The 14,043-nt window shown below is 54.2% G+C and overlaps 1 protein-coding gene across 1 annotated transcript in view; it reads left to right on the top strand.

Moving 5' to 3' along the window:
- LOC102248805 (taste receptor type 1 member 2) overlaps positions 1–9,752 on the top strand; it is a 15,340-nt gene extending 5,588 nt beyond the window's left edge. The window contains exons 3-5 of the mRNA XM_014530660.1: positions 1,919–2,128; positions 6,692–6,815; positions 8,307–9,752. Coding sequence (XP_014386146.1) covers positions 1,919–2,128; positions 6,692–6,815; positions 8,307–9,235 — 1,263 coding nt within the window. The 3' untranslated portion in view covers positions 9,236–9,752. The remainder of the gene's footprint in view (positions 1–1,918; positions 2,129–6,691; positions 6,816–8,306) is intronic.
- The last annotated feature ends 4,291 nt before the right edge of the window (positions 9,753–14,043 follow it).

Genomic DNA, 14,043 nt, shown 5'->3' with positions numbered 1-14,043 from the left:
TCTCTAGGCGCGGCTTCAGGTTTAGGGATCACTGCCCAGGTCTGTGTCACCTTGATTCAGAGTTTAAGTCTGTGTTTTCTGACTCTCACACTCCTCCACCACCCAGCCCTCCCGGGAGGAGGCTTTACTGAGGATCTGGGGGAGCAGAGGGGTTCACAGCAGAGATATGCACGTTCTCCTTTGCTACCAGACACCCCTGTGCTGAGCCCATTCCCTGGGGTTTTCACAGTTTGGGGCTCAGTCAATCCCCCAACCCGTGTCTCTGGCCCCCCTCTTTATTTTTCCTTTCCTCACTTTTCTAGATACCCACCCCTCACCGAATACCCGGCCACTTCACTAACTGAGCAATTTAGTTAGTTCTTTAAAATCCCCCCTTTATTCTATTTATTTGTGCCTCTCTACCCCATAACCTCACAGTCTAACCTTGCAGTCCTAAGTGTGTGTGTGTGTGTGTGTGTGTGTTTAATGTAGTTATTCTTTTAAAAGGAATTCTGGTGCCAGCTGGTAAAACACTATTTTACTATGTGCCCTGCTGCATTAATAACATACAAATTATCATGGGTGCTTTCCTGTGTTCTGAGTGCCCAGGACACATCCACCTTACCTCGCGGCCATCCTCTGAGGTTGATAATCGACAAGCAGGGAAGCGGGGGGATGGGGAGTTAAGTGATTTGCCCATGAACGCTTAGTGGTAAACGGCAACCCGTGGCTTTGAACCCAGGCCCGGCCCATCCCACTGTGGTTTTCCCACTTCTCCTTGCAGGCATTCTCCCAGCCATGGTTGGCTGTAGCTGTGATGAAGGATCGATCAATTTCTTTCCTCCCCTAATAGTGGAGACCAAAGAGCATCGATCATAGCAACCAGGCTATCCAGTCCCATTTGCTGAGCACCCACTACGCGCCAGGCCCTGGCTGGGCACTGCGAGAGAATCAGACCTTCGTCCTTGGAGGGGACGAGGGCAGCTAATAAGATCTGTCCCTGCTGAGTGCAGCAGGAAGTCAGGATTGCAGCTGTGCGGGGTGGGGGTGGGGGGTTGGGGGCAGGATTTAAGCAGGGGAAGGGCAGCAGCTGGACATTCCAGGAGGAAAGTCCTGAATCTGAAAGCCTCTTTGGGGAGAAGGCCAGGGCCCAGCTCCCTTGTCTCTCTGTCTGCCTGTCAGTCCCCAAGGTGAGGTGAGCTCTGGGCCCCCAACTTGTACCCCAATAGACTCCTGTTTATGGAGGAAAAAATCTAGGAGCCAGATTAAGTTGGAAGCTCGTTCAACATTAGACCAGAGAGGTTCAACGACTTGTTCAAAGTCACACAGCAAATTGAGGACAGAGCCAGGATGGAATTCAGGCCCTGGAATTCCAGTCCCAAGCGTGTTCTAGTTTGTCCCCTTGTCTGCATCCTGAGAGGAAGGGGATGGAGTGGGGGAGACTGGAGGGCAGGGGAGATTCCAGCAGCTCTTACAGATGAGAGGGCGTGGACTGTGGTGCCCAGGCATTAGGTTCCAGAGGGATGGCCAAGGGGACTTCCAGAGAAAAGGAATATTAGCAAATCCTCAATAGGAGGTGACAATTTACTATTTTTCAGGCACTGTTCTAAGCCCCCAACATAGATTAACTTATTTATTGCCTCACAGCCCAGAAGATAGGGTTTCTGTTGCTCTCATTTTGTAGAAAAAAACTGGGGTTCAGAGAGGTTAAGTGACAGGTCCAAGGCCTCATAGCAAGTGGCAGAGCAAGTGGCCTAAACCCAGAGGTATCCGAGTCCAGAGCCAGAGCTCTCAGCCACTGCCTCCCAAACGCCACATTGACCAAGTCCTGGGGCCCCATTTCACAGATGTGAAGATCAAGGCCAGTGGGATGGGACTGCTCCCAGGTCTGGCCAACCGCTGATGCCAGCTCCATGTCCCTGTTGTCTGGCCCCTCTAGCTGCTCCAGGAGATCAGGAAGGTCAACTTCACCCTCCTGGACCACCATATCTTCTTCGACGACCAAGGGGACCTGCCCATGCCCCTGGAGGTCATTCAGTGGCATTGGAACCGGAGCCAGAACCCATTCCAGACCATCGCCTCCTACCACCCCGAGCAGCGGCAGCTGAAGGACGTCCGCGGAGTCTCCTGGCACACCCCCGATGGCATGGTCAGCTCTCAGGGGCCTGGGCAGGGCCTATGCCGGAATGGCCAGGGCCCTTTTTATCAAGGAGGACACCCGAGATTCATGTCCCGTAGCTCGTGGGGGTCTCTATTTGTGGGTGTCCTCTTTGGGGTCCTGTTCTTACACCAGTGATTGAGAACTGGAAGTTCAGGGCTTTCTGGCTCCTTGGGACCCTGGGGATCAGGACCTCTGCAAAGTAAATATTCACTGGACACGTGTGTGCTAAGGACTTCAATTCTCACGTCAAACCTAGGAAATAGATGCAACCATTCTCCTATCTTATTAGGAAACCGAAGGCACAGAGAGGTTGCATGACCTGCCTAAGGCCACACAGCATGTCTGTGGTGAAGGTTCCCTCAGTACAGCATTCAGGCTACATCCTGTCAGTTAGTACTTGGGTTTTGGTACAGTAGCTATGCCTTTAAATGTGTCCGACAGCTGTCAACCTAAAGCTTCATTTTAAATCCTCCTCAGATAATATGCTGTCAGAATTCTGCTGGTGTGGGGAGGGGTAGAAACCCAGCCTTGTGGCGGAGGGGATCGAGGGACCTCAAAGCTACTGGAAAACCCCATTATGCTCCTCCTGCCTCACACTCTATCCCCGGTTCCAGAGCTGCTGGTCCAGGCTCCTTGGGGATTTTTATGGAGTAAATTGGTTTGGTGTCTTTGTTTGCTAAGGCTGGCGTAACACACCACCACAGACTGGGGGGCTTAGAGGACAGAAATGTAGCCCTGGCCAGGTGGCTCAGTTGGTTGGAGCATCATCCCATTCACCAAAAGGTTGGCTGTTCGATTCCTGATCAGGGCACATACTCAGGTTGTGGGTTCCATCCCCGGTGGAGGCGTGTACAGGGGTCAACTGATTGATGTTTCTCTCTCACTCTGTCTCTCAAATCAATAAAAACATATCTTTGGGTGAGGATTAAAAAATAATGAAGAGAACAGAAATGTATTGTCTCACAGTCCTGGAGGCTGGAGGTCCAAGATCTAGGTGTTGGTAGGGTTAGTTCCTTCTGAGGGCTGGAAGGGAGCATCCATTTCCCGCCTCTCTCCTGGCTCCTGGCGCCTTTCCGTGGCTTCTGCAGCATCACCCTGACCTCTGCCTTCTTTGCTTGTGCTCTCCCTGTGGGTATATCTGTCTCCATGCCTCTCCCTTTTGTAAGGACATTCATCAGCTTAGAGCAGGGCCCACCCACTCCAGTATGACTTCCTCTAAGCTAGTCACACCAATAAATCAACAAACAACAAGTGTTGGTGAGGATGTGGAGGAAAGGGAACCCTGGTGCCCTCCTGCTAGGATTGCAAATTGGTGCAGCTGCTAGGGAAAGCAGTATGAGGGTCCTCAGAAAGTTAAAGACAGAACTACCTTATGACCCAGAAATTCCACTTATGGGTATTTATCCGAAGAAATCCAAAGCACTCGTTCAGAAAGATACATGCATCCCGATGCTCCTTGCAGCATGATTTACAACTGGAGGCCCGGTGCATGATCAAGGCCTGGCTGGCGATCAGGGCCAATCTGTGGGGGGACTGGCAGGGCAATTGGGGGGCCCCCACTGTCATCTGACTTGGCTGGCCTGGTGCCACTCGCTCACAGGCCCCGCCCCCCGCTGCCACCGCCAGTTGCCTCCTTCTGCGGGGTGACTGGCAGGGCAATTGGGGGCCCCCCCCCTGCTGGCACTCGCCTTGGCTGGCCTGGGGCCTGCAGGCTGGGGGCAGCTCTTGCATTGAGTGTCTGCCCCTTGGTGGTCAGTGCACGTCATAGCAACTGGTTGTTCCACCGGTTGTTCCACAGTTCGGTCAATTTGCATATTAGGCTTTTATTATATAGGATAGCTGAGCTATGGGAGCAACCTAACTTCCCATCAATAGATGGCTGGATAAAGATGTGGTATATCTAGGCGATGTTCTGGTTGGTGAACATGAGCATTTGTAGCTATGAATTTCCCCTTAGCCTTGCTTTGCTGTGTTTGCAGTTTCATTTATCTCTAAGTATTTTCTAATTCCCCCTACGATTTCTCATTTGATCCATAGGTTGTTTAAGAGCATTGTTTAACGTCTAAAAATGTGTGAATTTTCCTGTCTTCCTTCTGTGTTGCATTTCTAACTTCATTTATAACTTGTGTGCTATCTTTAAAAGTCTGTCGAGACTTAATCTGTGGTCAAACGCATGGTCTGTTCTGGAAAATGACCTTTGTGAACTTGAGCAGGATGTATTCTGTTGTTGAGCAGAGTGTCCTGTATATGTCTGTTAGATCTACTTAGGTCATTGTGTTGTTCAAGTCCTCTATTTCCTTACTTATTTTCTGTTTGATTGTTCTACCTGCCATCAAGACGGGGTATTGAAGTCTTTAAGTACTATTGTGGATTATGATATTTAAATCATCTATTTCCTCCTTTGATTTTGATGGTTTTTGCATCATGTATTTTGGGGCTCTCGTTAGATGTATATATGTTTATAATTATTATATTTTTTAAAAAATATATTTTTTATTGATTTCAGAGAGGAAGAGAGAGGGAGAGAGAGAGATAGAAACATCAATGATGAGAGAGAATCATTGATAGGCTGCCTCCTGCACACCCCCTACTGGGGATTGAGCCTGCAAACCAGGCATGTGCCCTTGGCCAGAATCGAACCTGGGACCCTTCAGTCTGCAGGCCGACGCTCTATCCACTGAGCCAAACTGGCCAGGGCTATTATATCTTCTTAATAGATTGACCCTATTATCATTATAAAATGTCCTTCTTTTTCTCTAGTAACCATTTTGTTGGTATTTTCTCACCCTCTGACTTTTTTTCCTTTGAGATTTTTGTCTTTGTTTTTTTTGTGTGCTTTGAATATGATATACCTAGGTGCAGATTTTTTGGGTACTCATCCTGCTGGGTGTTCTCAGCTTCCTGGACCTGTCATTAATTTTAGAGAATTCTCAGCCAATATTCCTTCAAATATTTCCTCTGTTCCTTGCTGTCTTTCTTCTCCTTTGGGTATTCCCATGATGTGTATGTTGTATCTTTTGTCATAGTTCATAGTTCTTGGATATTCTGTTCCCCATCCCCCCCCCCCCACACACACTCTTTTTTTCTCTTTACTTTTCAGTTGAGGAGGTTTTTACTGAAATATCTTCAAGCTCACTGGTCCTTTCCTTGGCTATAAGCCTACTGGTGAGCTCATCAGAGGCATTCTTCACTTCTGTTACCACGCTGTTGGTTTTAAAATCCTAGCATCTCCTTTTGATTCTTCTTAAGTTTCCACTTCTCTGCTTCCATTACCCATCTGTCCTTGTGTGTTGCCCACTTTTCCAATCGCAGTCTTAGCCTATTCATCATAGTTAGTTCACATTCCTGGTCTGATAATTCCCAAGTCTTGGACATCCCTGAGCCCCATCCTGGTGCTTGTTTCTCTCTTCAGACCGTGATCTGTTTCTGTCTTGTAGCATGCCTTGCCATGTTTCTGTTGAAGGCCAGGCATGACGTGTTGGTTAAAAGGAACTGAGGTAAAGAAATCTTTAGCAGGAGATTCCATGTTTATCTGGGTAGGAGTTAGGCTTTATTTACTATTGGCTGTCACTGTGGTGTCAGAAGTTACAGGGACTATGGGGGGCGGGATCCAGAGGGGACAGAAGACAGGGGACCTCTGAGGGGCCCAGAGTTGAGTGGTTCTGCTGTGGCCACCCCCGCCCCCTTGTCTGGGCCCTTGGCCCTTCTGTGCACTCTCGGAACATTGATCAGAATGATTTTTATACAACCCGAATCTAATGCAGCCCTTTCCACACTCAAGAACCATGGCTGCCCCCACCTCCCCTCCATTGTTAGTATCCCAGGGACGAGCCTCAGAAGGCTTTCCCCCCTTCCCACCCTCTGCCTGTGCATCTCGATCCCAGCCAGGCCCAGATATGCCTTCTTCCCACACAGGTCATTCCACGCCCCTCCCCTACCCCACTGCTCTCACTGTTCCCCTACTTGTAATTCCTTCCCTTAGTAAGCAATCGTTAGAGGCCTCCTCTGTGCCAGGTATCCTTCTAGGTTCTAGAAATACGGCAGCAAAAACAATAGACATGGTCACTGCCTGCCTGTTCTTGTTCACCTGCCCCTCCCTGCAGGCAGGGGTTCTCAGACTCTTCGTTGTAAGTGACCAAAAGTGATGTAACAAAACATTAATTTATTGCCTCGCATCACTGAAACCTCTAGGGGTAGAAGTGAGGCTTTGGGCACGGATGGATCCAGGGTCTCACTCTCCAGCTCTCAGGTTCTCCCTGGGCGTGTTCTCTGCCCTGGAGACAAGGTGGCTGCCAGCAGCCCCAGAGTCACATCCTGTCCTCTCAGCAGCCTCCGAGCGTCTGTCTCCACAGTTGGGTGGGTGCAGTGAGGTCTTGGGCAGGCAAGGGTCCCTACAAAGGTCCAGTTCTAATGGCGACCCCAGCACCCCTTCCCCTCCCTGCAGACAGGGGCCAGGCTTCCCGCCCCTGAGCATCCTGCTGTGGGGGAGGGTGGGGTGTCCCTCGGAGGGAGGGGAAGAGGGCTCAGTGTCTCATGCCCTCCTCCCTCCAGGTCCCCGTGTCCACGTGTTCCAAGGACTGCCAACCTGGGCAAAAGAAGAAGTCTGTGGGCATCCACCCCTGCTGCTTTGAGTGTCTTGACTGCCCCCCTGGCACCTTCCTCAACAAAACTGAAGGTACAGCTTGCAGGCTGGCACCCCTGCCCTGCCCTTGTCCTGCCCCAGGGGTCTCCGGGCCCCTCCCCACTTGGCTGGTCTCCCCGAGGCAATGTAAGTGTCCCATGCCAGGGGCCATATTTGACTCCACTCGTATCTCCCCATCTCCAGTGCAGGTGGTTTAGGGAGAAGGGACAGCACCCAACCAGGTGGGGCTGAAACTGATCTGGATCCACACACACACACAGTCCACGGCCCAGGGATGTCAGGCCAGGGAGCGTCCACCGGGTGATGGATGGATGGATGGATGGATGGATGGATGGGTGGGTGGCTCTGCCAACAGAAGAAACATTTCTGGAAGCCAGGGACAGTACAGTAGGTCCTTGGGTTACGTCGGAGATCCGTTCCTACGGTGTGACGTAATGCGATTTTTGCCGTAAGTCGGAACCCACCTACATAAGCACCTACGTCACTCACATGGAGCACATACACAGCAGTAATGAAGTGAAACAGTAAAAAAAATTTAAAAGAAAGATAACAATTTCTGACCTTTACTCGTAAATAAATAACGAAAACTATAAAGAACATATGTACATACGTATAAATGACGGAAATTTTTTATTTTATAAATAAATGGGAGATGGCGATGTAACCACGAAACGATGTACGTCGAGTCCGACGTAACCCGAGGACTGTCTGTATATGAGTTATCTCTGGCCTCCTAAGTGCCTAGTGTATGTCAGAGCACACAATGGTTGCTCAGTGAATAGTTCTTGGATGATTTTTTTGATTAGAAGAATGAACTGACATCTCTCCCTATAGATCATAAACTCCAGGAAGGTGGGGGGCAATGTCACCTTTCTGTCCATGTTAGTGTTTAGCACAATTCGGAGCTGGGCCTCAAATTATTTTTTTCATGGCTTCACTGATTAGTAAATTAAATGGGTGCATCTGTCTGCCAATCGGAGCACTTACTGTGTGCTCAGCGGAGCGCAGGGCAGAGTAGCTGCCCAACAAGTGTGTCCAGTGATTTCACTGGCCTTTCTCTCCCAACTTGCGGAGAGCCCGATGGCAGGGGGCGGGGCTTAGCCATCTCTGTGGCCTCGGGGGCCTATCACAGTGGGTGGTGCTCAAAAACATATTTGCTGAATGAATTCTGAATAAATAGTTGAATATCTCTCCCACCGGAGAATGAGGTCCTGGGAGGAAGGAATTATAGTTGTTCAGCTCCGAGTCAAGGCCACTGCGGTCCAGATCCTGCCTCTGTAAAGTACTGGCTTTGTGAGCTTCCCTGGCTGAGCCTCAGTTTCCTTTATCTGTGAAATGGGTTTGCTGTGAGCATTTGATGAGCCAGTGGATAGAAGGAACTCAGTGAGTGTTGGCTATGACCACAGGGGTCGTCCTTCGCTCCCTCTCTCCATCCCCGGAGCCTGGCCCCGTGCAGGCCCCGAGGATGGAGGTACTGGGAGGGTGGGCTCGGCTGACGGGAATTGCCGGGGGCCTCTTGTATAGATGAGTTTGACTGCCAACCCTGCCCAAGCAACGAGTGGTCCCACGGGAGAGACACCTCCTGCTTCAAGCGGCGCCTGACCTTCCTCCAGTGGCACAACTCGCTCACCATCTTTGTGGTCCTGCTGGCGGCCCTGGGCTTCCTCGGCACCCTGGCCATCCTGGCCATATTCTGGAGGCACCTCCAGACGCCCATGGTCCGTTCGGCTGGGGGCCCCATGTGCTTCCTGATACTGGCATCGCTGCTGGTGGCGTACCTGATGGTCCCCGCGTACGTGGGGCCGCCCACGCCCGCCACGTGCCTCTGCCGCCAGACCTTCTTCACCCTCTGCTTCACCATCTGCAACTCCTGCATCGCCGTGCGCTCCTTCCAGATCGTCTACGTCTTCAAGATGGCCCGCCGCCTCCCGCGCGCCTATGGCTACTGGGTTCGCTACCACGGGCCCTACGTCTTTGTGGCGGCCATCACGGCGCTCAAGGTGGCCATGGTGACAACCAATCAGGTGATCACTGCCACCGGCCCCACCGCCCGCGCCGACCCCGGGGACCCCAAGATCATGATCCTCTCCTGCAACCCCGACTACAGCAAGGGGCTGCTGGTCAACACCAGCCTGGACCTGCTGCTCTCCGTGGTGGGCTTCAGCTTCGCCTACATGGGCAAGGAGCTGCCCACCAACTACAACGAGGCCAAGTTCATCACCTTCTGCATGACCTTCTACTTCACCTCCTCCATCTCCCTCTGCACCTTCATGTCTGTCTACGAGGGGGTGCTGGTCACCTTCCTGGACCTCTTGGTCACTGTGCTCAACCTCCTGGGCATTAGCCTGGGCTACTTCGGCCCCAAGTGCTACCTGATCCTCTTCCACCCGGAGCGCAACACGCCGGCCTACTTCAGCAACGCCATCCAGGGCTACACCATGGGCAGGGACTAGCGCCGCCCATGGGGCCGGAGGGCCTGGGCGCTGGGAGGTGCAGGTCGGGGCCTTGCCTGTTCATGCAATCCCTCACTGTGACCACCTCGTCCTGGTCTCTGATTGGCGTCCCCTCCAGGTTCTCTGCCCACCTAGTCATGGGCACCTAAACATACTCACGCTTGGTTCCCTTCCCTCAAGCTGCTTAGCTTGCCAGGCACTGCCACCCCCTGGAAAAATGACCCAAGGTGACCTACTGCTGGTCTCCTAGGACCGGTCTGATTTGGCAGCCTACAGGCGCCATCTGGTGGTCACAGCGGGCATCTGCGAATTCCGGCTCATTCCCTTGGCCTGTGCTCATGGTGGGGATGGGCTTGGTGTGGGAGGGTGTGGGAGGATGTGAGAGGATGTGAGAGGATGTGAGCTCACGTAATGTCGCCCAGGCATCTAGCTCCCCAGGTGTCTGTGTCTCATCTCCCAGACCCCCCCAGAGCTTGGACCCAGGCTTCTGTGTTGTGTCTGAATAATGGCTGGCACAGTGGGCTCTTTAAACCTGCTTCAAGCGGCGCCTGACCTTCCTCCAGTGGCACAACTCGCTCACCATCTTTGTGGTCCTGCTGGCGGCCCTGGGCTTCCTCGGCACCCTGGCCATCCTGGCCATATTCTGGAGGCACCTCCAGACGCCCATGGTCCGTTCGGCTGGGGGCCCCATGTGCTTCCTGATACTGACATCGCTGCTGGTGGCGTACCTGATGGTCCCCGCGTACGTGGGGCCGCCCACGCCCGCCACGTGCCTCTGCCGCCAGACCTTCTTCACCCTCTGCTTCACCATCTGCAACTCCTGCATCGCCGTGCGCTCCTTCCAGATCGTCTACGTCTTCAAGATGGCCCGCCGCCTCCCGCGCGCCTATGGCTACTGGGTTCGCTACCACGGGCCCTACGTCTTTGTGGCGGCCATCACGGCGCTCAAGGTGGCCATGGTGACAACCAATCAGGTGATCACTGCCACCGGCCCCACCGCCCGCGCCGACCCCGGGGACCCCAAGATCATGATCCTCTCCTGCAACCCCGACTACAGCAAGGGGCTGCTGGTCAACACCAGCCTGGACCTGCTGCTCTCCGTGGTGGGCTTCAGCTTCGCCTACATGGGCAAGGAGCTGCCCACCAACTACAACGAGGCCAAGTTCATCACCTTCTGCATGACCTTCTACTTCACCTCCTCCATCTCCCTCTGCACCTTCATGTCTGTCTACGAGGGGGTGCTGGTCACCTTCCTGGACCTCTTGGTCACTGTGCTCAACCTCCTGGGCATTAGCCTGGGCTACTTCGGCCCCAAGTGCTACCTGATCCTCTTCCACCCGGAGCGCAACACGCCGGCCTACTTCAGCAGCGCCATCCAGGGCTACACCATGGGCAGGGACTAGCGCCGCCCATGGGGCCGGAGGGCCTGGGCGCTGGGAGGTGCAGGTCGGGGCCTTGCCTGTTCATGCGATCCCTCACTGTGACCACCTGGTTCTGGTCTCTGATTGGCGTCCCCTCCAGGTTCTCTGCCCACCTAGTCATGGGCACCTAAACATACTCACGCTTGGTTCCCTTCCCTCAAGCTGCTTAGCTTGCCAGGCACTGCCACCCCCTGGAAAAATGACCCAAGGTGACCTACTGCTGGTCTCCTAGGACCGGTCTGATTTGGCAGCCTACAGGCGCCATCTGGTGGTCACAGCGGGCATCTGCGAATTCCAGCTCATTCCCTTGGCCTGTGCTCATGGCGGGATGGGCTTGGTGTGGAGGGTGTGAGCTCACGTAATGTTGCCCGGGCATCACGCTCCCCACGTGTCTGTGTCTCATCTCCCAGATTCCCCCAGAGCTTGGACCCAGGCTTCTGTGTTGTGTCTGAATAATGGCTGGCACAGTGGGCGCTTCCTAAATGCTCGAGAATAAACCTCACGTGGGCAAAACGAGTGAGTTTCCTTCTTGTTTCCGGGGGCCCCTGAGAAAGAACATGTGGAAGCAGAGAGCCCTCCCCGTCTCTAAGACGGGAGCAGTAGCTCTTCAGCAGAGATGATGTGTGTAAGGTGCACATGGCACCCTCAGTAAAGGCCAGCCATCGCAAATCCCCATGGCCCCGGAACCATCAGGGACAAAATACAGTCGTGTTTCCTTTTTACATCCAAACGACCGTGGCATGTGCTCTGGCCCAGGGTCCTAACCCACCCCAGCGAATTCTGGGTGTTGTCCTCCGGGTATCTGGGCCCCCTGTGTGCCCCAGAGCCGGCGTGTGCCAGGGCACTGCGGAACTTGCAGACGCTGCCCTGCTGGGCGTGGCCGCACCCTTGATGACCACCTCCCACGGTGGGCTCCAGCGGCAGGAGGGACCCTGACTTTCTAGTCTGGGGGTCAGACCTGGCCTCTCATAGCTCATCAGGAAGCCAGAATTTGAGCGCAGAGGCCGCCAAACTGCGTCCCAGAGGGGTTCAGGATCCAGCTCAGGTGCACCCAGCTCACCGGGGGGGAGAGCAGCTGCTGGAACCGCACCCGACTCAGGCAGAAGCACGGTGCCCTGGAAAATGCGTTACCGCGTGACCTTGTGGCCTCAGAGCTCCCGGCACCAATCCTGCGGCAGCCACTCCCGCAGCTCCTTTGCAGCTGGGCGGGCAGGGCCGGCTCCTTGTCCTGGATTGTCCTGTCACACCTCAAGGTGGTGGGTGGCGGGCCCTTGGCTGGAATCGTCTGGGATTTGGGGGAATAGCCTTCCATGTTGGGGCCACTTCCGCATGACAGCAAGGACAGTCTTTCTCTTCTTTGAGCCTCTTTCCAGAGCCTGGCACAGCGTTGTGACCATGGCTGGAGCGGCTAAGTCACGTGTCGGATTCTGTCGCCTTCGCCCATCGCATCGTTAATTCCGCTCATCTCCCACGGCCTCGGTGCTGGATGCTGAGAAATATTCAGAAACACAAAACACGTATTTGTGCCTCCAACCCATGAGGACAACAGCTAACATTTAGCACTCTCCCTACAAAGGTTGCTACTATATCCTCTTATTCCTCACAAAACTCTGTTCATTAGGCACTGTTAGGATCCTTAGCCTACAGATGGGGAATGAAGGTGTGGGTGGGGGACCCACAGTCATCACTCAGTCTCCCCACCAAGGCCCTGGGGTGCTGGGGGCCTCGGATTTCAGGGGGGTGGCTGGTGCAGGCAGTGAGCAGAGGAGACAGCGGGGAAGCTGGCATCTGGGAAGAGCCTTGAAGGACAGAGAAGCATTTGGAAGGCTGGGAGTTAGAGTGACGGGGGGCGGGGAGGGGGCAGGGACAGCAGGAGCGAAGGTGGGGTGCAAGGAGGCCAGGGTAGCTCCGGGGGAGCACGTGGCTCAGGGTGGCCAGGTTGTCAGAGCCGAGGTTGGAACCGTAGCTGGGGCAACCCTGATGTGGCGTCTGGACCTTGTCGCCCCTGGTGGCACTGCCAGCTACTGTGCACAGGCCGGGCTTGCCCCTCTCTGGGGTCACCCTGACATGCAGGCAGTCCCTCTCTGCTGCAACCAGCCTCCTCTCTGGCGGGTCCTCTTCCCACAGTCCTGGGCGTGGGCCTGGCCTGGTGGGTGGGAAGCTGTGCAGAGAAGACCCCAAGGATGCTCTGGCCAGGTGCACTCCCTTCCCTGTTCCCTCCACCTGCCTCCCGGGGGGCCCAGAGGTGCAGCTGAGACCCGCCTGGCCCTGAGCTCCGGGGGCTGCTCTGCTCCTTCTGTTCCTGGGTGAGCCTGTGTCCCGTCGCCGCCCTCGGGACCAGATTGTCAGAGGATCAGCGAGTTTTAAGCTCTTAATTCTCTTTTCTTGCGGGCTTCTGATGCCTTGGTTTAAAATTTTTAAGCAATAATGACCTCATTTTCCTGGTTGTGCTCACAGACCGCCGTCAGAGTGAGGATCTTGAATCCCACGGCCTCAGAGGCGTCTGCACACGCCTCCTAGAGGCGCCCTAGCTGAGGTCTTCATCCTTTCTTGTTCCCCTGCAGTGATGGGAGGCTCACTGAGGACAGCGCCAGTTATTAGAAAACGAGAGGCCCGGTGCATGAAATTTGTGCACAGGGAGAGGGAGCGGGTGCCCTCAGTCTGTCCTGCACCCTCTCCAATCCAGGACCCCTCAGGGAATGTCTGACTGCCTGTTTGTGCCCGCACTTTTAACAGATGACAGCTCCATTGTTGTTTCTTTTCATGCTTAAACCCATTGGAATTAATAGATATTCAAAGTGTGCATACATTTTGGGGGGACACCCTGTATATCTCTAGTCAGTGGTGAAAGGAACCAACAGCAGATTTGGAACCCCCAGACAGGGAACCTCGCTCACTTCCCGCATGTCTCCCCACTCCACTTTCCACCTTCGAGGGCAGCGGAAGAATCAATGTTTTCTCTCATTAACTCGAAAAAGCACATCCTGTCACCCGCTGCCCGGCAGGAGTGCGCTAGGCCCCAAGCGAGCGAGGCTCAGTCAGGGCAGCCTTCGCTCATGGGTGCCGGCACCCAAAGTGCACATTCCTCCTCTGCAGTCACCCCGACTATCACACAGTTTCATTGAGAGGACGGAACTCCTCGCCTCCTCTGGGTTCTTGATCTTGAACACTGACCGAAGGCACCTCAGCGAGGGCGGAACAGGGCATCACCACTCCGCCCTCTCACTGTCATCTCACAGGCGCCCACCCCCAGCACCCAGAACACCCAGACACTCTCCAAAAAACATAAGCGTGCCAGAGGGACGTGCGCACATCCTGTGGGGGGTGTAGACATGCTGGGGTTGATGGAAGTGCGGCAGAGGGGTGGGGTGGGGGTGGGGGACTTGC

The sequence above is a fragment of the Myotis brandtii genome, unplaced genomic scaffold (assembly GCF_000412655.1).
Source record: "Myotis brandtii unplaced genomic scaffold, ASM41265v1 scaffold754, whole genome shotgun sequence".
NCBI lineage: Eukaryota > Metazoa > Chordata > Mammalia > Chiroptera > Vespertilionidae > Myotis > Myotis brandtii.
Note: the sequence above shows the minus strand (reverse complement) of the source record. Positions and strands in the feature narration are given on the sequence as shown.